Source organism: Lutjanus erythropterus, chromosome 3 (assembly GCF_056507025.1).
Source record: "Lutjanus erythropterus isolate fLutEry1 chromosome 3, fLutEry1.hap2, whole genome shotgun sequence".
Lineage (NCBI taxonomy): Eukaryota > Metazoa > Chordata > Actinopteri > Lutjaniformes > Lutjanidae > Lutjanus > Lutjanus erythropterus.
The window spans coordinates 47,265,523-47,292,609 of NC_139319.1; the positions used below are offsets into that span (position 1 = coordinate 47,265,523).

Here is a 27,087-nt window from a genome sequence, read left to right on the forward strand (position 1 = left end):
ATTGGATTTTTTTGGGTGGATCTGGGTGGAAACGTGGCTAAGTAACGTCCCGGAGCCGTGGTGCCCCAACACTACATGAGCTCCACGAGACAACTCATGAACAACACCGCCTCCCTGTCCCCCTCGGTCAGTTAGGAACGCACCTTGGGTGACTCTCTCAGTCCAAATCAGCCCAGCAGTTCACTTCAGCTTACTTCAGTTCCAACAACCTGAAACAGAAGAAAAAACAAATACCATCCTGTCACCGTCCTCTGGCGCTGGTGGCTTAAACACATCTGTGTCCCATAAAGCTGCTAGATGTTTTATCCATGTTTTAGGTCGTTTTCAGGTTGCAGTGGTGTTTGACACTGAGACAGCAGAGTGGACATGCCCCCAGTGTTTCAGAGCAGAGAAAACTGCTTATTTTTCCTTGATTTTGAGAACCACATTTTTATATTTATCCATTGTTTTAAGAATTCAGATTTGGCTGCGTGTCATTTATTGTTGCACACAAACACTTTAAGAAACGAGCTTTATGAAAGTCTATTGTGGACCCAACTGGTTTAGAGAAGAACCTCGCTTAAATATTATTTTTTAAATAAATACTTAATAAAATAAATCCTTTGAATATTTCAATGCATTTGAACTTGCCAGTGTTCCTGATGATGCGCTGCCTTCAAATGGGGTGGCATTTGCTGTGTTCTCGAGGAGAGTTCATAAAAACACTGCCCTCTTGTGGTGTTCATGACCTCATCAGTGGAAATGACTTCCCATGAGTTCATGAATACCACTTGAGGGCACAAAATGAACAAAATACAAGCTCGTATGAATAATAAACTACTTTTTAATCAATTAACTTCTTCAATAAATTGGTTGAAGAGGGATGTTTTAATTGTTTATAGGGCTTTTCACACTACACTTAGCCCCAGGCTGAGACAGCTGTTAGCCCTAGGCTTAGAAAGTTTTCACACCGGCACAAAAGTGGGCTAAACAAGTTTGGCCTACAGCTTGCTGACCCTGCACCAAAGTAGGGTTATCCCCAAGCTTTCAGAATTATCCCCTGAAAATTCACTAAAACCCAAGACTAAAATCTAACAGTGTGAAACGGACTAAAAGATCTAAAGAGTCACAGCACATTCTGAGTTATCCCAGGGGTAACTCTTAATGATTGCCCTGGGTTGAGAACATGCAGTGTGAAAACCCCTTTTTGTTTCTGACAGATCAGCATTTTGATCCAAAAAGTGGTTGTAGAAAATCTTAGATATTTAATTAAATGTCCAAAATGTAAAAGATTCCCTAAATAAAGAGGTTCTTCTGCTCATTGTAGAACCATTAGGTAAGAGTAGGTATTGTTAACAGCTGTTGTCTCCTATCTGTAAAGAGGCAACAGTCACATGCTTTTCAGTAAGTCTGTTACACCAGAACTTTTCACAAGTTTTTCCAAGTTCTCATTCTCATTGAAGCTGCCCACCGCCTGCTGTTTCCATATCTTTTGTACACCCCTTACTGAGAAGACAAGAAGACATTTTTTCTGTGAATAAAACACAAATCTTTGGAAATATGCTGACCCATGCCCGTGTTGGAAATCTGCGCTATGAGCTGTATTACAGGACGAGAGCCGAACAGCCAGAGAGAACCAGCTCGATGTCTGAGACAGCAACTAGCACAGCACATCTCCAATTTAAACCAGCTTCGCTACCTTCTCAAACGTGCGCCCTGTTTTTTTTTTTTCCTTTCTTTCATTCGCCCACCCCCTCGGCATACTTCTCCCATCTCTAACTGTCAAACCCCCACCTCACACCGCCCCACCACCTGCTCTCCATCTCCATCTCCTAAGTCTTTGCATACATTTGTAACACACATACACACACCTTGCTTTAGGGTGAGCCTTTCACAACACAAATCTCAATTGCTTTTTCACACAGTTGGTGGAGGAGTGAGAGGCTTAAGGAGGGAGAGATAGACAGGATAAAGACAGCGCGAGAGAGAGATGAGAAAAAGAACTTAATCCCAGATTGATGGCTGCTAATAAAGTTTGATTATTACTGACAAGGCACTCTGGGTTTCTAATTGACACTTGTAATAGCCTGGGAGCCCAGACAGTGAAGGAGGCGAAGGGTGGGTGGGGGGGTGGGGGTGGGGGGGGGGGGTTTTCTTTAGGGCTCAGCAGGGTTGGAATAGCAGCACATCACAGTCCAAATCACAAAATGAAGGGAAACATGGTTGAACAAAATGAACTAAAGGCAAACTGCCATCCTGACCACTGCTGGTGATTTGTCAACTTTGTCAGTAGATTGATCAACTCCTTCAGACCTCATGGCCAGCCTTTTTTTTTTTTCTTTTTCCCCTTTTTTTTTGTCAACAGCAACAAATCTACAATGAATTTCCAACTATTCCAACAGTGTTAAAGTTTTGTCTAATTTGTTGCAGTAGTTGCAACCTGTCAGAAATGGTTGACTAATGGCTTCTAAAATTACATATGTAGCAGGTGTACTGGTCATTAAGTATGTAAGATAAGTCACATGACATAAAAACATGGTTAAAACTATAATTATAATAGCTATAACTATAATTTTTAAACACCAGAATGTTTAGGGCTGACCTAACTTTTCCTAGTTAACTTGTAGTTGTCAGTTCAAGCCAATAGTTGGCTGTTTGTCACATGTTTATGATACTAATTTAATTCTTTAAATATATATTTTTGGGAGCATGTAGTGAGCCATCTGCTAATGGGTAAAAGGGTAATGACTCTGAATGTGTCAAAATAAACAGCAAGGAGATATTAGATTTTGGTCATTTCATTCAACACAGTATAACCTAACATAATTCTTGTCATTTTAAACATGGAAATGCATAACTTTCAACTGCACAAAAACAAATACTTGCAGACTTAACAACACTATGGAAAATGTGTGCTTACATCTGGTGAGAGTCACTGTAACGTTAAATCCCCTGATATTGTATTTCCTGTCAAACCGGCCTCCATTGATGACAGAGGCTGTTCACCAGTGCTAATGGCAGCTGCAGCAAAGTTAGCAGATGTGCATTGGAAAAAAAAGGTCTGTGTTGCAACAGTCCCCCAGGCCTAATAAGAAGGTGCAGCTCCCGAATGGAATTTGAGGTGTTTTTTTATTGCTCTGTGACCAACAAATAAATCAAAACATGGTTGACTAAGACACTGGGCACAGACTAACAGTTACATCGACTATTAGGGGGGCAGCCTTACATATGTTATGCTTTTTGTTGAATTGCGCACTTATGTTATCCCAAATGTTTTCAACAATGTTCAAATACAGAGAAAATTATTCAAGGCAAGGGTGCGTTTCCTGCTTACTCCTGCTAATTCCTGGGAAAACACCGGATAGGTCCAATACATCAGAGTAAGGAGGGAAGTTGGCACACGTGATTTAACACACGTGATTTAACATATGATTTCAGTCTGAGTCAATTCAGTTAAGAATTAAAAGTAAAATTAGGAAATCCCATGATTCCACCCTACTTCACCGCATCTTAAACTACATATTTTGTTATTGTTTTGATGTGTGAGAGAATTTACATACTGTGTTTAACTTTGTAAACCATGTCACAATTTGGCTAGATTTAGACACCAAAAAACCTTGATTAGTTTTGGAAAATATTATGGTTTTTGGTTTTTGGTGTGACGCAATACCCTCGTCTACCTCACTGTCAAGCCACAACAAATCTATTTTGTTAGATTTTGGAAATTATCATTGTTATCAAAAAGTCAAAGTTGACTTTTGCTTTCACTGAACATGAACCCCAGTCTCTTTGGTTAAAGTTTTGTATTTGTTTGACCCACCCATCTACCCTGCCTCCACCACCTTTCAGGCTCTTTATACTGTACCTAATTGCTCATAATTACTGCAGTCACAAGTGGTCACCACCTAACAATAAAAGTAAATATTGGTCGTAATATTTTTGTTTTGCACAGAAGATCTATACGGCCATTTTTCTGGTGAGGACGGGCTGAAAAATTGATAGCGAATAACAGGTGATGTTAATGCAGTTCTTATTATTAAAGAAGTGATAGTCAAAGACAATGGCCACATAACTCTCCCAGGAACGGGAATAATAGCAAATCTATTTCTATGCACATTCTGGAGATTTAACCTTTTTAAACAGTTGCTTTCCATTGAAAACTGTAACCCAAAGTGGCTTAGACCAGTGTTAAGGTGTTTCTTCATGTGTTACTTGCTGCAGCACTGAGGGCAAGATGAAAACATGTCTCCTGAGGGATGGTACAGTAGTGTTGCTCTGTATGTGCTGTGTAACAAGGTGCATGCCAGCCAAAATAATGTCCACTTGTTGTCGAGCCCTTCACCATTGTGGTTTCATTAAGTTTCCAAAAAGTTTCAGGGAGATGGAGGCAAATTTTTAAACAGGAAAAAAAAGAAATCACACCAGCACAGGTGTTTTTTCTTTGTCACAGTGTTCCCTGCAGGTTACCAAAGCACTGCCTTTTCTTGTGGTTCCAACTATCAAATAAATAATTTCCAACTCAAGCTTTTGGGGAAAGACAGCCTTAATGCCATTGTCACAGTTAGCATCTCATTTTTTTTGTTTTGCTTTTTTAGGGAGGAAGCGTTTTGAAAACCTGATATTTTTTCAGTCATTCATTCATTTCAGTCTTTCTACTTCATTCTCAAGGTTCATGTAATGTACTTGTTTAAACACATCTACCACATTGTGCATCATGTGTAAATACAAGGGAAATGTTGTAGGGGATTGTTTTTAGAATAAGTATTTCCACAAGTTAGAAACTGTGGCATTCATCCAAAGCACTATCATCAACTTATTCTGCAGTATTTTTGCTTTGTCACAGCCTGAATTTCTCTTCAAAGGATATTTTTTGTCCTCGAGGCAAAGTCATGAAGGGAAATGTTCTCAAGGTTTACAGGGACTTTAGAAACTCGGAACACAAGGCAGTACTATCTGACTGTTTTGTTTTGTTTGTAACATTTCACCTCTGAGATCCCAGCTTTATAATTCATCTTTTGGATCTCTGGATCTCTGTGTAGCAGTAACCAGCAGTAAAACTTTTTCACAGCTCCATGCCAGTGACAGCTATGTACAAAGGCTTTATGTTTTCAGGTCATCCCATTCTTGTGAATGTCATATCTCAAGGCCTTGAGGGAATTTCTTCATACTTGGCACAATTGGATGAACTGATTAGATTTTGGTGGTCAAATGTCAAACATATTTTTAGCCATAACTCAAGACTTCATATGCTAATTATGACAGGATTACACAGTGTAACTTGACTGGTTGGTGGAGACCTACAGCTGTGAGGTAGTCATTCTATTCTAAGTAATTCTACTTCTCTGTTTTATACGACCATCGACAGATGACTTCTCACTCTTCTTAACCAGTCACTAGGGGGCCGCAAGTGTTCTTGTTTCAGTTAGGGACAACATGTGGGGATCTTGTTAATGCTGGCGAAACTTGCAAATCCCTGCTGGTTGCATCCAGCAGTTATGGTGGCATTCCAGTAGGTGCTTCATCATCTCTCTACTGAGTGCAATCTTGTAGTTTAAAGTATATTTCATAGTTTTAATGACTGTTGTAAAATTATTTTATACAACCAACTCATAAAAATGTTGCTTCATCCAAGTTACAAAACATATGCCTCACTTTTGGTGGTATCTAACCATGCAGATTGTGGTTTGTGTGTTTCAGATCTTTCCTCCGTATGTATGAAGTGAATGGAATTCAGTGTGTGCCCCTTAATCGCTGAAAGATGCTTTTAAAATTTGAAACAGTCACCCCTTTGCTTTGGATCATCCACAGAGCACACTGTCAACAGTTTTCATATTGACTGTGTCTTCTGTGGAAAGTAGTGCCAGCACAGCTTGTTCTGTGGATTATCCAGGCTGAGAGGGACATTGTTCTGCAGACAAAATACATTTTGATGTGTTCCTACTGATTACATATCAGCGTGGATCATTCAAGTCATGCCAATATCTCTGCTGATACTGGACTGGTATCAGACAAAACTTAGAGACGCTGAGGTTGAGAGTTCAAATCCCTCTGTGGTCATTGAAGCTAAATCTTCACGCACTAACGGTTCTGTAACAAGTTTCAGATAAAAAACATCTACCAGATGGTACGTTTTATGTGGTGTGAAAATTCTGCTATAATTTTTAACCCAGAGCCTCCCTCTCTCTGTCTCTCTGTCTGTGTTTCTCAGGTTCAGAAATGGTAGAGGCTCAGTGTCAGAGGTTTGAAGTGAGGAGTACAGATGGAGAGAGAGTTCTGTTCTCTGCGGATGAAGAGGAGATCAGCATCGGCACAGAGAAACTAAGAGTCACAGGTAGGTGTACACACAAAGCACAACAAAACACATTCTATGGTGTATCAGCCTGTTGTCATTACTAAAGCGTCAAAATACGGCAGCTTGGTCAGCCCGTCTTGCGCTATGCTTTAATGTGAAAGTAGGGTTGTGACAATATGGATTTTTTCAAACCTTGGTGACAAGACAACATATTCCCACGGGACGGCTGTTTACTATGGCTGCCATGATAATTTGAACATTAATGAAGCAGATTATCACTGGTGTAGCATAGCTCTGTTATGAAAAGTACATGCAGCATGCAAGTGATGAAGAGACAGCAAGATGCAGGGTGAGAGTGATAGTGGAGCAGAGCAGTAAGCTGTCAGTCTGGCAGTAAATGTACAGTTCAGGTTACGGTGTGTCAGCTAATAAATGATGCAGCTTTTCAGGAACAAGAATAGTCTTGTCTGTTGTTTCCCAAAGGGAGGTTTTAGCCCCAGTGTAAGCTGGGCAGGAGCGGCTAATGTTCAGCTAATACTAGTGTTGTATCGGTGAGATCGCATCCCTGTCAGTAGCTTTGTAATCCCACCTTGAGCTACAGCATTTTTCTGGAGATGTTGGAAAATAAAATGATAGACCCAACACCCAGTGTCTTCTCTATTTATTTATCTTTTTTTTTCCATATGGAAAACAGCTGTTGTTGTTAGCATGTTGGTAGCCCTATGGCAATCCCAAGATGCCTTGGGTTAAGTCTGTCAACTTAAGAAGAGGCTGTGTTCCTGAATTGTGTGTGATGACACTGATCCATGGATGTGTTAATAGATCTAGGCAATGACAATGAATGAGACTGACCCTTCAAAAAACACAATTTGATGTGACATCTTGGTTTGCAGCCACTGACCAAGCTGTTGTATTTGAGCTGGGAGTGGCAAAATATTGACTAAATGTACAAAATTAGTTTTTGACCTCTATTAGTGCTATGGAGCAGTTTTTCTATGAGTGGGGTCTTGTTTTGTTTGTCTCTTGTATGCACACGAGTATGCACATGTTCACACCATAGACAGTGTAACAAATAGACAATGGAGCATCCGTGATATCACCCATAACCATCATAATCTTGGCAGTGTCTGGCTCAGCTAACTCACGGCTAATCCAAAAATGGGTGGAGCTGAGCGGAGCTGAGGTTACTAAATTATACATCTGTGATGATGTCACTCAGAGTTTATATGTCTCACATGTTTATATCTGCTGTAAAGTTGGCCATTTTAATATGAGAGAAACACCTAAAACACACCAGTGCACCAATAAAAGCAGGGATGGAGAAGAGTGCTAGAAAGTAAACATTTGCACTTTTAAAAATTGCAGTTTTATGAGGAGGGAAATACATTCACAGTCATAAGAGCTCAAAAGACTCAGTGTATTTTGGGGAATAACACTGAATGTAAACAAACATTTTATTTATTTGCAAGAAAACTCCACAGGACCCCATTAACACCAGGTATATTTCATTATTTTCTTCTTTTTTATTTTTATTTATTTATTTATTTTTTTTGCAGTATGATTAATTGGTAAGGAGCTCTCTAAGGCAGAGGGAGACAGCTTCATTGTCTGCAACCCAGAATGCTCCCCTAAACTCAAATGAGTTTTGCATCCAGATATCTGACATAGCCTGCCGTATAATTATAATAAGGACCTTGTCATGACTTGTTGCTATCTGAATTTTAATTAAAAGGACTGTTTCAAAAGAGAGGGAAAAGGGGACAGATCAATAAGAGGCATGAACAAAGCCAGCTGAATATAATTATAGAGGAAAAAAGAGAAATTTAAGTGAAATGAAAAGAAAAATTAAGAAATGAGATTGAAAAAACGTTCTTTGGTGGACTGTGTGTGTACACTGTATGCCTAAATATGTGTGTAGGTTTATTATCTTTTTTTTTCAGGAAAGCACAAAATATAAATTTACACAAATATGACTTTTAATGTGAACCATAAAAAATACCATATACCAAAAGTTCTCAGGTTTCCTCAGCCAAAGGCCACTTACAAGATAAAAATATTGAAGCTGTGACTGATCCAAGGTAGTACCAGCATCAGGACCCAATACTGACCTACATCATTCATCGATGACAATTACCACCATAAAGTCACCATCATAAACTGCCGTGTTTTGAACAAACACATTACAAATACTAAAAAGTAAGTAACATTTGCATTTTGGAACATAAAATAGCAAACTTAAACTCTCAGCAATGCATCATGGGATATAATGCAAATGAGGACTGACTCAGCCAATCAGCTGCACATGTAAGTCCCCAATCCCCAAGCATCCCACAATGGATGAAGGGTGCCATTACACGATTTACATTATACAAACTAAACAAGCTTTCCAGATGATGAAAACTGACTGAATGTACATTAACATCAACTGACACAGAACTTTTCATCACTTAACTGAAGTTCACTGTCAGCCACGTGCTATTTTACTAATACCGATAATCGGGGTGAAAATTACTGTGGGAAGGGGGTTTCACCTTCTCTGATTTTGATAAATCTAGTTTCATTATTGTCCCCACCATTGTCCAGTAATTGTTCAACAATAATAACTATCTTAGTATTGATGTTTGTTAGATATTGAAAGTAATTACTGGTATGAAACTGTAAAACTTGTACCAAAAAAATGCACAGAATAGGTCATGATAAGCCTATGTCTATATTATAACAATTAAAATTTTATTTAGGAAAATGCCCTTCCTTCCTGTTGTTTCACAGAGGTTGACATCTATCTTAATGTTAACATAATAATAATACTAATAAAAAAAGGGGAGCACTGGTGTATGTGGTATTGTATAGGTAGATATCCAAATTCAGACACTGGATCGGAACTGAAAAAAAGTGAATTGCTGTATCTAGAAAATACACCAGCGACCCCCCTCATGTATGTCACTTGAATTAGAGAGAGCAGGTTTCCATCTTTAAAGGTGATGCATGCTTGACTGGTGGGAGGAAGTTTTATATAAAGAGTTTTAGATTAAATTAGAACTTAATCTATGAACTACTTAAAATGTAAAAAAAAATATTATTTGTTGAACTATGAATCCTTTTGTAAAAATAAATAGACTTTTTTAAATATAATAATAATTTGAATGAATGGATCTGACAACTTTTCACAGACCTTGTGGCAGAGTGGTATGGACCCCTGGAGGCCCAAAGAGCCCTATTTGAGAACCACTGCCATATAAATACAAGACAGGCCTGAATAACTGTTCATTAGAGCCACAGAATTAATGTTGCCATCATTGGTTGATTGATTGAGGTGAGAGAAGAGAAGCTGAATGGTAAACAGAATGCAAATATGAACACATGAGTTCGTCTCATCATGCTTTACTGCTCTATATTTTTTTAGATCTGTAAAAAATTTAAGATGAAGAATGTCTCCACACACTGCTGCCCTCTGCAGCAAGGAGAGGTGCACGGCAAAGACTGCATGGCTAATGTGGAAGATGAGAATCAGCCAGAGTAAGCCGGTGCCATGGCAGCAAGTCAAGTGTGATACTAGCGGGCTTGATTTCCATGTGTGAAAATATAAATCCAGTGTGAATTGTGTCAGTTCCAATGTACTGGCTCTGCTTTGAAAACACTTCATGGGTTCACCAGGACAGGTGCCACCTGACAGGCTATGACAAGCCGATAAACACTTCATGTACACAGCGGAGTGGTCAGGGGAGCAACACTGACCATTTTAAACATAGAAAAGTAACACGGTCAGAAGCTGGAACAAACATGGCCTGTGGTTGACAAAGTGAGAAACATCATTGTATAGAGTGACAATCAAAGCGGGCAACACATAATGCCATTTCCACCGCTGTTGACAGAACTTTCTTTTCTTTTTTTGTTTTTGTTGGCAGTTGCACACACATTCACATTTGCACAATGTTCAGTGAGCCATGGAATAAACCAGGGTTTCAATTGACAAATGCGACAGTACCCTCCAAAGTTCAGGTCCTTTGCAGGTACAGCTGTACCTTTTTGGAGATGTGGTCCTCCTCCAACCCCACAGGTCCTCTTTTAAATAAACTTGGCATGTGTTGCTTCACTTTTAAACAACAATTTAAACTGCCGTTTGTTATCTGTGGGCCTGCCAATGGGCAAAGTTGCCTCGTGCAGTATTAAATTTATGGCACTGCTGAGTGTCCAACGTGCTTTCTCCAGTTTCAGCAGGAGCCACGACCAGCACTTTCCCCAAGCATCTGTTCAGGGCTACAGGCTGAAGCAGAGGTGCTTGCTGCACACGGGGGGGTTAAACACTGCATTATATCAGAGCCAACATTTTCTACAGGACAATTATGTTCATACTGCATGCAACTATGCAAGTTTGCATTAGTAAAATAGGTTTTGGGGGACAATGTAATGGCACCTGGGTGACATTTTTATTAAGATGTTCAAGACAAACACTGAGCATAAGGAATAGCAATATGTAACAATTGTGCACCCAAAAATAAGTACACCAGTCCAAACAGCAAGTTGGAGCCATAGACTGCATTGAATAGGTTGAAACCCTATTTAACATACAGTCTATGGTTGCAGACTTGGGGAAGCTCAGGCAGGCTGCAAGAATGCAGCAGGAGTGCAAGACAAGTGTAACATTGTAATTTTACAAATTCAAGAGCTGATGAGTCCTCCACTCTAAATTGATCAGCTGTTTATAACTGACAATTGTCTGTCGATGTAAAGTTAAGCCTGTTATCCTGAAAACAAAAGCCCACTGCTCTGAAAATATACACTCTGGAGTTGGAGTTCAGATCCTGCATACCAAACTCCATTAACAAATTGCTCAGTTTAACTATTATACACATCTGCTCCTTCTATAAAAAGGATTAATGATTTCTGACAACTCTTACAACAACTTACAACAGAAACTTACTGGTGTGGCAAACATTCGGCATTAATTTGAACTCTAATTAATGTGAAATGGGCAAACAACAATAAAATTCAATCTCGGCGTGGATATTTATGGAGGACAACGCATTGTTGTAGCATTGTTGTCAGAGCAGGAAGTATTTCAACTAACCATGTTTCCTTATTTCTGATGACATGTCATGGTCATTTTGTGATTATTTCAGTAAATACATCACACAAATAAATATATTACACAGAATTCCAGTGAGAGACAGGACAGAAACCCTTGTCTCTAAGGTTAAAGTCTAATACTTGCACCACCCAGCTCCCCATCCTTCCCATTTCCACATTACTCACAACATTGGTACTATATGTTACCACTAAATATATACAGTGCAGTGCTAATGGAGATATTGTCACAGTTGAACCTCATTTGCCTGACACACAGAAGATCTGAGCATGCAGTCATGCATTTTAAGTGCCTGTCTCAGCTCCAAGAACAGAGGTATGATGCAACATTGTGCAGGCTTTCACACAAAAGATGTTTGCTTTTCCTTCCTTTCATCCACTCTTACCCTCTCTACAGGGAACGAAGGCGTGGTGTTCAGCCACTCCGTAGAGACGTCACATGTGAGAGCAGAACCCTTCCAGGACCTAAAGTAAGTACTGTAAATTATTTTGTGACTATGTGTGTGTCCATGTTCGTGTGAGTGTGCGTCAGACAAGCAGTCTGGCACATTGGTTCGCTTTACAAGTTCTTTTTGTTAATATTTTAGTTGTGGTAGAATATTTATGAACTGTGTGTTCTTGTGAATAATTACTAAGATTGTAACACCAATAACAATTTAGGGGGAAAATGTGTTATATGAAAGTTTAAAGGAACAGTTCACCCCAAAATCAAAAAGATTTATCAAAATACAATTATCTAGATTGTTTTGGTGTGAACTGCAGAGTTTTGGAGATACCTGCTATAGCGATGTCTGCCTTCTCACCGATATTATGGGACTAAATGGTACTCAATAGTGTATCTTAAGAAAACCTGGTCACAGGCCTTGTTGTGAGCAGTTTCATGTAGGAACTACTTTCTTTCTGCAGTAGAACTTACCTTGCAAGACAGCTTGATTTGCAAGCTCACACAAGAATCCATCTTGCCAGGCTCTGTGTCCGCACCAAAAGTGGTGCAGCTAATCAGCATCATTGGAGGGGATTACTGGCAGCTATGGGTGTGATTTTAGGTCTGACAAAAGTGAGAAACGTTCATAGGCTCATCTCAAGAAAACAATGTTGGCTCCTGAATCAGGATACATGCTGCTATAGAACTGAGTATTTTTTCATTGAAAGAAGGGCAAAGTGTGACGCCTGAAGGCTTTTCTGGATTGAAAAGATATTTTTGCTCTTTTCCAGTCCAGCTTAGGCAAGAATTTGATCTGATTGTTTGACAATAGTCCATGTTTGACATGGTAGTTCATCCAATCACCTGCCAAGTGTTTTTTCAAAGTGCCTGTCCTTTTCCAAAAAGTTTCTAAGGACATCTTCCCACTTGGTTTCAGGCAGCAAACCATCCGGTGTGTCCCATTACCTTCTTTCCATTAGGAAAATAGTTCCTATATAAAACTGCTCACAACAAGGTCTGTGGATTATCTTTAGTAACCGTGCCATGATTTCTGGAAAGAGATACTGCTGTTGAGTCTTACAGATTGATTTTTCAGCACTTTCAGCACCATAGACCATGGGCCATTTAGTCCAATTACATTCAAGAGAAAGCAGACACCGCTACAGCCGATATCTCCGAAACTCTGCAGCTCACACCAGAACTATCCAGACGGATAAATATGACTGTAGGAAAAATATGTATTTCTGATTTTTGGAGTGAGCTGTCCCTTTAAGTTGCTGAGTTGGCTAACTAGCCATTCCTGTGGTACAGAGTGCTCCTCACTTTTAATCAGCTCACTGCAGAGAGAGGTGTGCTGGTGATTGGCAGCCTGACAGGCCTGACAGAGGGAACAAAAGCCCTCAGGGCTGCGGCGTACAAGGGTCACGCTGTTACAAAATGGAGCTGTATGCTGATACGTGCACTTGAACACATGTAGTGCAGAGTATTCGCTCACTTTCTCCTGTTTACATGTGGAATTATTATTACCTCTTTAGCTGTTCTTTGGATTCTGTGAAAAACAGTTTGCATCAGACCATGCTGTGTGAAACCGATGTGAGCTAATGAGAGCAGGGTCTTTTCAAGTTGGTAACTGATGGAAAGTTGTGATTTACCTTTTATTTTTACAAATAGGGTAGAAACCAAAGGCAGTGTGAAACTGAGTACTTGTCACCACAGGCGGCTCCATAACAACGCTTACACAATGCAGGCTTCCTCAGCTTGGTCTGATCCAACGTTGCTTCCGATAACAACTGCTGAGATTGCTGCTTCCTTTGTCTCTGCTTTAGTCTTGTCCTCTTTCCTGAAGTGTGTCATGGGTGTCTTTCAGGTGCGTGTGCTGCACTAATGTCTCACATGTCCACATTTGGCCTTTGACCAGAGAGAAAAACAGAAATAGAGAGGGATACAGGGAAGGGGATTAGATTGAGACAGAAACTGAAGAAGTGATAAGGCATGGTGTAAATCAAGACATGTGGAATGCTCTGTACAAGGGGGGAAAAACGTGTCAAGAAGAGATATAATTGACTGGATAGAGTGAAGAGAAGCAGGGCTGCGGTATGGGGTGATTAAGAGGACAATCAAAAGATTGAAGAAAAAGAAGACAGAGGGCAGAGGAGGGTGACAGAGGGGAAAAAAGTTCAGGAGGAGGGGATGAATGTTAGTATATAGAAGAGTAGATTAAATCGAACCGACTTCTGCAGGGAGAGTCGCACTAGCAGCAGATAATGACATACAGCAAAAATATGAATGCATTCAGGGTGTGCAAGGTAGCCACAGTTCCTTTCTTCTGAGACAGGAGTGAAATATGAATTTTAAAGGAGCAATATGTCACGGTGGTTCTTCTGAAAATAAGTGCTGCAGTCCAAATAGTGAGCCCATAGACTGTATATTAAATAAGTCAATTCCCCTTTTAATATATGATCTATGGCGAAGCAAGTTGCTCCCCCGGCCCCCACATCCCCAGACTCGAGCAAGCTCAGGCAGGCTGCAGGAACGCTGCAGCAGCACAAGACAAGTAGTAACATTGTAATTTGACAATAACTTCCTCAAACCTCATTAACATATTGCTCTATTAAAATGTTATAAACATCTACTCCTTTTACAAGATTGTTAATGATTTGTTATGACTCATGAACATTCAGCAAATCTTTGGCTCTAATTAATATTTAACAGGCAAACAACCACACATTGCTGAAGCTTTGCTGTAACTGAAGCAAGCATTTCAAATTTGTCTCGTTTCCTTAATCTCTCTCTGATGATTATCATGGTCATTTTATGATTTATTTAAGTAAATATGTTACAGTTTTCTCCATACATGTTCACCCAAACTATGGGGACAGTTTTTAACTCAGAAAAGTTGCATTTGTGTGTTTTGCATTGGCAGTGTGTAGACTTTAGTGGCGCTTAGTGGTGAGGTTGTCTCCTGACCTTACCTCATCGTGCCATACCTTACCGTAGTGTACCTTACATTACCTTACCTCCTTATCTTACCATACTGTACCATATCATACTGTACCTTACCTCCTTACCTTACCTTATCGTGCTATACCTTACCGTACTGTACCTTACCTTACCACCTTACCTTACCAGACTGTACCATATCATGCTGTACCTTACCTTAATGTATCTTACCTCCTTACCTTATCGTGCTATACCTTACCGTACCGTATCGTACCATACCATAGCGTATCTTACCTTACCATACCTTTCCTTACCCTTCCTTATCTTAGCTTGTCTTGCCTTATCTTACATTACATTACCTTGCCTTACTGTACCTTACCTTGCCTTACCTTACCATATCTTACCTTACAATATCTTACCTCCTTATCTAACCTTACCTCACGGTACTTTACCATACCTTTCCTTGCCATACCTTACCTTACTGTATCTTACCTTACCATAGCTTACCTCCTTACCTTACCTTATGGTACCATACCTTACTTTACCTTACCTGACCTTAACTTAGCTTTATCTTACCTTGTTTACCTCTATCTCACTTTACATTACCATATCTTTCACTTACCTTACCTTGCTCTTATCTTACCTTAATCTTATCTCACCTTTATCTTACCCTGTCTTACCTTACTTTACCTTACCTTGTACTTTAAAGCTTGGTAGTTGCACCATCAATGGTTTGTTTGTCTCTACACTTTTACAAACACCTCAGTCTTTGTTGAATGTAATATTATTTTCACTTTGTTGCATTTCGTAATTTGCCTGCTCAAGCTGATGCTGAAATTTAGCTCAATGAAGTGCTTGTTTGTCTTAGAGGTCATCTAAGGCTATCTCCTTCCATCTGTGCTGTTCTTTTGGAAAACATCCCCTTGTTTAGTTTGTAGTGTGCTCAGTGAAGAGTCCAGCGAGGGTGTGTAAAGTAAGACTAAAGGGAGCTCCAGTTGCTCAGTGATCCTAAATTGCCAAAATTGATTGCCAGATCCTGAGTTTGAATCCAGCCTGGGGCCTTTGTCAAATGTCTTCTAACTCTCTCTATCCTCAATATTCCCCTTTCTCTTCTCACTGTATAATCCCAAGCAATAACCTTTGAAGAAAAAAAGAAAAGAAAAGACGAATGTGTCAGACATTAAATCAGTTCAGAAACAGAGAGAAATGAAATTACTTGATGCAGTGGTATGAGATAGATGGACAGAGAGAGACAATAGAATGGTTGAAAGCAAAGCAAAATGGGTAGTGGAGGAAATACGACCTCATTCATGCTGAGGGATCAAAGGAGATGAGGGGGAGGAGGCGTTTTTAGGAGTGGGAGAACCGGAGGGAGTTAGTTGAAGGAAACTGAGAAGTGATACAGGGAAGTGTGGGGTTAGGTGGGGATGGAAAGATACAGAGGGAAGGAGTGAGAACATTGGGTCAATGGACGGGTCAGTGCAGATAAGCAAGGCAATGAAACCCGTGGTGAAGGCCTCAGGTGAAGAAAGAGAAAAGGAAGAACCCCAGTGACTGTTAGAAATTCACAATTCACAGCAAAAGTCCAGTTTGACTGTTTATTATTTTTCATCAGTTTGAACAGATTTACCTCTACCTTATATTGTGGAGTGACATAAAATGAATTATTGCTGTTAAAAAGTACTTAATGCATTGGTTTTGCCTGAATTGACCCTGTCATCACAAACAAGACTGTCACAACTTGACAGCATGAATATATGGATAGAGAAAACCAATATTATACATATTCAACCAGGACAAAGTGCATCCACATAAACATGCAAACTTGTTTGTTGCCTGCTTGTTCATGTGTCGGACTAAAAGCCAGCATGTTGAGTGTGTGGGGATTAGTTTTATTGTTAGGAGCTGTTTTGTTTGTGATCAATGGGTAAGGATAGGCAACATCATGTCAGAGGTGTATTTTACCTTGGCACACCACAGGGAAGTGTGTTGGGACCCTTGCTATATATTTTATACACAGAGTGTTGTCATAGCTGATATCCTGGACTCTACATGCACAAATCCTGGGAAATACCAGAAGTATTCAAGGCCATTGCCATTGTGGCGTCTCCCCTCAGTATGCTACTTTTACCTTTACATTTTAAGTAATGTTACTTTTGACAATGATGTTTAAGAGGTCGGAAAGAACCCGTACAGTTCTTGGCTACTCCAAAAGCAATGTCAAACCAACTTTGAAAAGAATTGAATGGAAAATACACAAACTCTGATACTTGGAGCGGCATGCTGTTAAAAGCAAGAAGTGTCAAAAGTAACACCAATGAAATGTATTTAAATTTTAAATGTTTGGATGATGTTGACCAATCAAAAATACTGCTAAAATTCTCCGTCTGAAAATGTCTGAATAAAATGCCGCAGTAATGTTGCATAACTAAGTTATGTTATCAGCTGTGTATTCCTTCCTTTAGGGGAGTCGAATATTTGCTTCACAGTTTAATTATGTTTTTAGATGGCTAGGTTAAGAATATATAGTACCTGAATGTTTGAATGCCATATGAATTAACATATGAATTACTTCAGTACTTAAATGTGGCGGAAGTGGTCCATTTCTTTCTTTGCTTCCATTCCATGATCTACTTCTGGTTGTTGTCACAGTCAACATCTATTTGCTGTGTCAGATTTGAAGAGTGTTAATACCACCATTCAAAACCTACCTCCATCAGTTACTGAGGGCCACTGTCTAATGTCATCAGTCCAATTATCCATGCTGTCGCTGTCAGCAGGCACAGTGTGTAGCAGAGAAAGATCTAGCGAGAATGATAATTTTAACCAAAACCATGAGAAAATCTCACAAGAGTCTTGCAAATATTGGGTTTCCTTCGAAACACAACCAGCAGACACAGCATGACATGCCACCTTACTAATGACAGCACTGCTTGATGGCGGAACACACAAAGCGGTCGCCAGTATCATCAATGATAAACTGATTTTGGATTTCAGAACATGATGCTCCACCATCCACTCTGTTTAAAATCAGAGGAGAGGAGACTGAAATGGTGACTGATCTAAATATCTTGGACTTATTATTTATCACAAACTCATCTTGTGTTATTGTATTGTATGCTGGGACAGACACTCCAAAATCACCTACAGGAATAAATTAGGAAAAATAGTTAAGACCGGTGGGAAAATCATGGGGCCGCAGCAGACTACAAGCCCTTTCACACATGCACTGCAACTTATCTACACATTATCCCAAGGAGTACTGCAGGAGTAGTAAAAGTGTGCATCCTGCAAATCCCAGTGCACCACAAGTGTCGCTCCTGTAGGCGGGCAGGCTGGAATCAGCTGATCTCTGCATCTATCACTCTTCTCCTCTTCCTTCACAGAGACTCCCCAGATAGCACACATACGTCTCGCCGACGTCGGCCTCAGATCGTGCGTCGGCATTCTCCTCCTGATGTCTGTAAATGCATCGGAGAAGCATCGGCCCATAGCAGGGACATGGTTTGCCAGAGGGCATGATTATGCGCGCTATTTCAAAGTCGGCGATAGGTTGGCTGTGGATCGATACATTGCACGTTATCCAATTGGTGCCGCTGTCAACGGAACTGAGAGCAGGCTTTGGAGACGGAGAGGCTACTTCATGTCAGCCAGGACTAGTCTTCAGGTAAGCTCACTTAAAGTAAATATATAAAAAATAGCTGTTTTATAAATATGACATACAGGGTTAGCAAGATAAATCGGGATTTTGCAACATAAGTTGTTAAGCCCTGACTGGGTATGCTAGCACAGGTGAAGAGCCCAGATGCCGACTCCTAACAGGCTAGCTAGCTAGCTTAGCAAATGTTAGCTGCTTAGACCTGACCAGCAAATGTATCAACTATCTAGCTCTAACTTAATTTAGCCATTGCTAGGTAGCCATAAGTCTTTCCAGCATGTGAACAGTGTCCATCTAGACAACAAATCAGTGTTGAATTTGGGAAAGGGTCAGGTAACTTTAGTTAGCGTTAGCTGTTAGCTAGTAGCTGGTGGGCTTCAGTGTTTTTACAGCTGCAGAGATAACTTTAGCAGTTAACTGGCAGCTAATGAAGGGAGGCTCTGCTCTGCTCCATTTGTACATATGACTTGGTGTAACATTTTCTCATAGTTCGGTATGGTTATGGACTACTGTTGGTGTGTTTACATTGTAAGTGAAGTTAATATCCACTTCACGTAGGTGTGTGGAAAACACAACAGACTCCAGTTGTTTCTGTCATGTCCCTCCAGTCCCCCCCGCCTCCGCCTCTCCTGTAGAACTGGCCGGAGTTCAGCAGCTATCCACGGTCAAGCCGGGGCTGTCAGACCGCCCCGCAAAATAATACACGCGAACTTTTTGTAGTTCATATTTTCAAGTCATGCTTTCTGCTGGTGCTTCATACAGCGTTGCTTGTGACACTGTATTAAACATGGGTTATTTGGAGGTCTTGTTGTGGTGCTTTTTAACACGTTTAATAGCTAAAGAGCATAGGGGCTAATACTATTAACTACAGGTCTCTTATCAACTACGGTGGCTCTGTAAGGTCAGACAGCGGCCGGGAAAAAAGGCACAGCGACGTTTTCCTTCCTTGGTGTGTCTATTTGTACGTGTTTATTTGTGAAGTATGGGTATAGTATTGTATAGTATAAGTTAACTGAACAAACTGGGCTCATGTGTTTTGTCTTTTTCTCCCCTTTGCAGGCTCATAAGTCTGCCAGCAGTCCAGACCGTGCTGTCCATGTGCGTCTCCCCACCGGCCACCTGTATATTTTTATATGTTCTGTCTTGGTTATCTTTTCTGTGCTGGAGTTGTTTTGACTATGCAGTCCGAAATAAATGTATGATCATTAACTTGAATCGTTCGTGTCTCTTTATTTTATTCACACACTAAATTAGGAAGCTATTTTGATGGTCAAGCATATTGTTTTTTATTGTCATATTACCATATTCCTATCACATGTAAGATGAGATATGAGATATTTGCTGATAGAATGATTCGACCTGAATAAATAAAGGTCATAGAAGCTGTAGAGAGGCTACGCTGTGCAGCTTTGATACATCGGCCAAACGTTGTCTCGGCGAAGTCTTCCGAATGAGCAAACGCTCTCCATGCGACGTCGCAGTGATGCAACTTTATTCATCGTGCCGACGTCGGCAAGACGTAGGCGTGCTGTCTGGGTCATTCTGTATTGATATAAATACATAAACAGTCATCCTGACAGATGTGTCCTTTTGCTGCATGCTCTGCAGGCACAACCCCTTACCTGAACCATATGGAGTATTTCCAACACATGTAAACACATCTGCTGAAGACAATCTCCTCATGTGTGAAAGGGCACATTCGGATGATTTCCCGTCGTGACTCTCAGGGTGTAGTTCTGAGTGCATATGTGAAAGATGCTTGATATGTACCACCTGTATGTGACCTGGCAGGTTGAGAAGGCAGACGAGGTCTGCCTGGGCATGTCCCATCTGTCCCCAGTGGAGTTCCAGCCTCTGTCTCTTGGTCACCTCAAGATCAAAATCAACTGGGCAAAAACACTTCTCCATGGCAATAAGTCAATTAAAGAAGATGAAGTAGCCACTGTGATTCTGGGGAGATACATGGACCTAATGTGAGCTAATGCTAATGTTTAAACCCCTTAAGTCAGCACAGAAGTCCGTCTCCAGCTGACTTTTTAATACTTAAGTGTCGTAATTATTTAAAGTTACTTAACAGCTGTGTAAATGATATTATCAATGCTAAAAGACTGAGGCTAAAGCCAATTTACAGCCCAGCAAACATTGGTTGGACAGTGAAATATTACACATATATGTATATGACAGAAGACAGAAATGCGCTCATTATCATGGGAAAAGGAAGTGCAAGGTCTAGATTAGTGCAGTAGACCTCGAAACTGTCCTACAGCCAGACTAGTCCTACCACAATTGCCCAAGGAAGAGATAAAAGAGCTAAGCTAACCTGGCTTAGACTTCAGAGAGTGGGACTTCTGCAGCTGCTAAGCTAGCATCAGTTAGCTAATGCTCACAGCTTATATTAGAGCAGGTAAACACAAAGTTTAATCTATTACTCACATGTGTGCTCATGTGTTTTACATTTATGAAAGACTACAAAAAAGACACCACCTTCCAGATCCATGACACACTGAGTGTTGTTCTTCTCAGGGCCTTGTGCGCAGTTCTTCAGCATGGAGAGAAATGCCAAGCTTGGCAGGCCTGTGGCGCCCTAGTTACAGTTGCTACTCTATGATTGGACAGTTGCTGTCCGTAGGAGGGGCTTAGCGAATTGCCTCTCAGGTGACATTAAAGTTTAAAAGTCTATGTGAGAAAAGACAGCATAAAAGTAGTGCCATCTAGTATGACCTAGTACATAAACACATGCAGTTTATGGAATTTAACACAAACGCATGAAGTGGAACCATGCATGACCCCACACAGGAAAAGAAGCGCATAAACTGAAATCTTCACATATTCATTAACATGCACTGCACTCATGTCTCCGCTGCGTCACCTATAGTGCTGCAGGGTTAATGAAAATGATAGAAAAATAACACTGATAAAAAGACGATTACATGCTTGAAACACTTCCCCATCTCTGTCGTCAGTCATTAGCTGTTTAATGGCAGGGAAAGGACTGAGGCGTGCTCATCACCATGATGCTTTTTTCCCCCAGTTTTCAATTGAGTTATATTCAATATGAATAGATATTTCACACTAATATTTGAGATTGTATCAACACAGTAAGAAAGTAGAGTACGAGTTCTCCGTTTTGTTTTTTTTCACCCAAGATTTTAATCCTTTCCTGGTTGGAACACTCTATCTTTCTATCTGACTTTTTTTTCTTATGATATCTTTGTCCTCATCTCTCCGCTTCCTTAGTCTCTCTTGTTGACTAACTCTCATATTCACGCACACACTTTTGTCTTTCTCGCTCTCATTCTGTCTAGACCTTCCCACATGTGCATTCCTTCTTTCCGCCCCCACCCCCCCCTCTTTTTTTTTCCTGTCTCGTTATGAAAAGTAGAGCGTTATGCAGTGAAGGTAAATGGGACATGTAATGAGCGGATTGAAGTCCATTTAAAGCTAATGATCTATCTTACAGTTTAACAGTGAGCAAGGGAGAGAGGAAAAAAGGGAAACAAAGAAAGATAGATGGTACACACTTTACACGATAAAGTACGGGTCAATAAATTCCTATCAAAACAGATCATGTATAGGTCAATGTGAGTCTTACATACCGCAGTGGCTGAATACACTATTTTTACTGTTGCACATAGTCTAAAGTAAGTAATTTGACTTCATTGTATACTGTGGACAGAATTAACAATGCAACAGACTGTTAAAGTAAATGAAAGATTGGATCAGACACCTGTCAACTTATATTTTGGAAAACCATCAAAAACTTGAAGGAATGTGGAATGTGATGAACAAGTACTTAAAGAATCAAATAGCACTCCAGTCCTGTAATTCAGCTCCATAATGTTCTAAAAAATAGTATAAAAAAGAGTATATGCACCTCCAAAAACTCCATCCAGCAAATGATTTTGCTGATGTCTGTGTGACTGATCCAATGTAGAAGTAAAAATAAACAGGCTTGAAGTCATGTAATGTGTCAAACATTTAGCATTTTACACCAAAATTAACACATATATGCAAGTTTGCCCCTTTTTTTTTATTTTCTGACACGCACTAGAAAACCAAGACATAACTCCTGTCTGTGCAGGAGAGCGCAGAGAAAAAAAACTGTCTGTTCAGGTTTCAGTACTTTTGCAGCTTCTAACCAAATCTCTGTGGTTTGAAGTTAAGTGTCTCTTTCTGTCACTTTCAGCTGTATAGGAGCCATGCTGATGAAAACCAACATTTCCTGATTTTGCTGCTTCATAATAAAAGCTTTTCAATAACAAAATAATGGTGGTCTCAAAGACTTAAATACACACTTTCATGTGGATGTTAGTCTCACATAGCCAGACCTCTCTCCACAGTGCTCAGCACTGGAGAAAGGTCTGGCTTCACACACATACATTCAGCTATAAAAAAACGCCCTGCCTCATTTGCATTTGTGTAAACCAATCACAAACATCCTGGCAGGACTAAGCCCAGAATGCAGCAACAATGCTGTTGTAAAATAGTGTGGAGGGGGAACTTGTTTTGGTGGAACATTTGCACATCAAGAGGTGAGCTCTGATATTAAAATGATTGCGTCACTGCAAAAGAAAAGCTAACAGCCATTAGCTTGTTAATATTCCTACCATTAGTGTCCCAGGTGCCAAGCTGCAGTTTTCAGCGTGTTGGTTGTAGCTCAGAGGTCATTCTTGTTTTCCAGGGACTTAAAACGCCATGCCGCAAACACCACTGTGCTGGACTGATACATGCAGGAGTATTTCCAAAGGGGGGCCCCAGGGGCCTAAATCTGATTGGCCTACCCAAGTGCCACCCCATTATCCTTAAGTATGATTAGCTGTCTGCCTAGTGAGAGGCATGCCATTAGTTTCAACCATTAGTTTTTCATTTGGCTTACTCTTACTTTTTCTAGATTTTAAATGAATTTAATTTATTGATCATTTTACACTGTTATATAATGAGATTTTAGTTGTAGTTTCCCTTATGTGACTCAAAAAACAAGAACTATGCACAAATACTAATTAATGAATAAATAGTAAATCACAAAAATAAATCTATTTTCATAGTGGGATGTAAGAGTCTGAAGGAAAACTAAAATTCCTTTTTGAGGACATAGAAAAACAAAGTATCAGTGCTGTATATTACATTTGTGTGGTGCTGCTCTGTTGTGTTGTATCTTAAAAAATAAAAAAAATTAAACACAGGAATGTAAGAATCTACAGGATACTGTAATGTCAGTAATTACAGTAGTTATTAGGAATGGAAAATTAATAAGCACATGCACTTATGTCATGCCACCCCTGCATAATTTGCCCCATTTGGGCACTAACTTATGCAGGGGTGGCAAAAATGTCAAATCGAGTGAAACCAAGCAGCACATGTGAATAAAACTCCTGCAGAGTCATTTGACCTGGGACTGAATGCTGATTGTACCTTTTCCCACTGAAGACAAACACCAGATGTTAGTGGGTGTCAGTGTTATGTTGTCCAGTGTAAAAGAAGTGGGATGTGGTGAAGATTTTTATCAGCGTCGTTTTGAATTCTTCACGAGTCTTGCAGCCGGATAGCAGATGTGACTGAAGCTAAAGGGACATGAATGCACAACACACAGTGCTAAAACTGGGTTATGCTAGTAGCACAGAAATAAAATGCTCAGCAGTCTACTTTCCAGAGAACACTCCAGGAATGCTATGCCGTGCCTTTTCAAAGCCTCTGGTGTGATCGCCACTGTAAGCCATGTTCACACTATTCTGCTTTCTCAAACTGCTTTTCCACTTTAAAGTGTATGAGGAGCAGCTGAGAGGCAGACAGAAAGCAGTCACTTTGGAAAAAAAATGTGCTGTGCCTTGCATCTTTTTAAGTAGTGCAGTTCGACATCTTAGGCATTCATGACAGTGACTGATAAATAACATGAAAAAAGAAGAAGGGATTGACAATACATAGGCTGTCAACAACAACAACAACAACATCAACAACAACGACAGGCTGAAAATGGAGGAAGGAGCTGTAGAAAAGTTGGCTGTGGATATTTGTGGAGCACATTTTAATATTTTTTTTTAGTTGTAGCTTGTACAGTTTACTTTTAGAAGCAGCGACTCCAGCAAGTCGCTGTGATAACAGAACTGCTTTCAGTTATCAGCACAACGTGTGGCTGAGGCAGCACTTAAACTACAAAAACCACAACAGTTTGAATGCAGCGTTAGGAAGACAGTGTTTCCCAAACACAAGGATGGTGGTATTCACTGGACTTATAAAAAGCAAAACAGGAGACAGATTGAAGATGATAACTTTGGTTTGTGTGATATGACTATGAGTTAGCAGAAAAGCATCAACAGTTGATTATTTTATCTCTATACATGAGTTAATTACATTTCCAGAAGGTTTACCATGGCAAGAGTGACTTTTGAGTTTTGAGCCCAACTGTTAAGTCTTGAAACTATAACTATAAACAACTATAACTATACAAACTATAATCTTTCGTTGAGATAACTTACTTTTCTAAACTTGAATCTTTGAGTTTCAGTTATTAGTTCTTTTGGTGTCTGAAAATTAAATGGTTTTAATTGAAAATATTAACCTTTATTCACTTTTACTTGAATGAATTCACTCACATTTTGAAAGACATTTTTGGGGATTTTTCAATACTCAAAAATCCAAGTTGATCTAATGAAGAAAAAAGTTATCTCAACAAAAGACTGGGAGTTGGTCAAACTTTTTCTGAACTTTTATTTGAGTTGGGCTCAGAACTCAAAAAATGTATTGCAGTAAGTTGCCCCAAAGTTTTGACTTTTCTCAACTTTTTTACATTTTTAAAAGTTTATACAGTGCACCCTTTGCTTTAATGTTAATATCACCATTGTTGCAACTGGCCTCTCAGTATTCCTTCATACGCAGACACTTTGCAGCAATAGCTTGACCATAAGTCAAGATGTTGTATACATATAATTGTATATATTGTTTTGATCTATTCAGTATTGTATCCAATGAATTGAAGACTGAATGACAGAAATATCACAACTTTGTGTTCTGAAAAATGCATTATTTTTGACCTGCAACTTTTCTGAATGTTGCTTTAACCAGTGTCTTGTTTCAGAATTAAATGATAACAGTTGGTAGGTAGTTAATTACAGAAAATGTGCTTCTTCCATCACTATATTCTATGTCCTGATACTAGTGTTGCTGTACTCAAGATTGATCTTGGTCTCGACTGCAGTTTTACGCAGTCTTGCCCAGGTCTCAGGCAAAGGATTTTATTTCAAGACTGGTCAAAACCACAACTGTAAGGATTTCGCTAACATCATGACTGTGATTGAATGGAAACTATATAATTAGGATGAAGTTCTCTTGTTCCCTGAATGAAGTAATTCATGATAACTGGTACTTAAGATCGGTCCTGGACTTTTTGAAGACCTTGTCTTGGAATTGACCATATTTTTACTTGTCTCAGTCTCAGACACCTTTACCAAAGTCATTTAAACATTTTCAAGTTTTTTATCCAAAATCCAAGCATTTTTCAAATATTGCACTATATTAAAATGCAAGGGTTTCCAAGGATTTCCAGCACCCATAAGAACCCCACAAACAAAGAGGACTCAGGATTTTATGTCAAGACTGTTCAACCTCACACCTGCAGGGATATCACAAAATTGCCTGTGCACTTTTTGATTTATTTGTTAACATCATTACTGTGACTGGATGGAAAACTTCCTGCTTCAAAAGCAACCAAAGACTTGAGTCATCTCTAATAAGATATTTTTGTTACTGTTAAGAGCTGTCACCCTCCTCACCCACTTCACACACACTCTAAGAAAAGTGAATTTGGAAGACAGGAGAAGAAGCTGTGGCTGTCTGGGAGGAGATGTCAGACAAATCTTCTATAATTTAATGAAACTACGTGAACCACAAAAGGGGTTCATCTTCAAATCAAAAGAAAATACACAGAAGTATGTAAATTTACAGCCAGCATGCAAGCGAAGTTATGTATTTGCTTGTGATAAATATAATTCCCCTAAAAGTATTGGTCTAATCTCGGTTTTGATACACCCTGGTCTTGCTCTTGACTTGGTCTTGGCTGAGGTGGTCTTGACTACAACACGGCCTGATATCAAATGTGAGTGACGTCTGCAACTCTTTGTAAGTTAATGATTTTGCATTCAGACCACAAGTAGGCCTTCAACAAAAACATACAAACAGCGTCTGCCTTCAGGATACTTGTGAAAGATCAAAATAAAAACCAGGAGGTTTAGAGTTTAAGGCTTGTTTGACACAAATACACCTCACAATAGTTTCTCTTTTGAAGCACTATGGAAAAAACTCAGTGCCAACATAGTTGTCTGTTCAAAATGAATGATGGACACGTGTTTTTCCATTCAATGCTATTGTCAGCCTGAACTTAATTAAACCATCATTCAGTCCCAAGTGACATCAATCAAGACCACAACCATATTTTTCACAACTGATGCATTTCCATAAATCAGTGACAAATCAAGCCGTAAACAGACCTTCAGACATTTTGTCTGCTGTGTAACCTGTGATTGTTGAGTGTTTCCATGATTGTGTGTGTGTGTGTGGCTACAATCTGTCCTCATCCCAACTTGTCACATTCTGATATTTTGTCACTGCCATGCAGGCACACAACCTATCCTTTAGTGCCTGTATGAAATGCTGCCAAAAAGCCTTGTGGTAATGTTGTGAAGTGGTCACAGTTCTGTTTGGTTTAAGGCACAAAAA

At 39.7% G+C, this 27,087-nt stretch overlaps 1 protein-coding gene across 1 annotated transcript in view; it reads left to right on the plus strand.

The window, feature by feature from the left end:
• sgcz (sarcoglycan zeta) overlaps nucleotides 1–27,087 on the plus strand; it is a 320,919-nt gene that overhangs the window by 210,557 nt on the left and 83,275 nt on the right. The window contains exons 4-5 of the mRNA XM_084711049.1: nucleotides 6,188–6,310; nucleotides 11,754–11,826. Of these exons, the coding sequence (XP_084567175.1) occupies nucleotides 6,188–6,310; nucleotides 11,754–11,826 (196 nt within the window). The remainder of the gene's footprint in view (nucleotides 1–6,187; nucleotides 6,311–11,753; nucleotides 11,827–27,087) is intronic.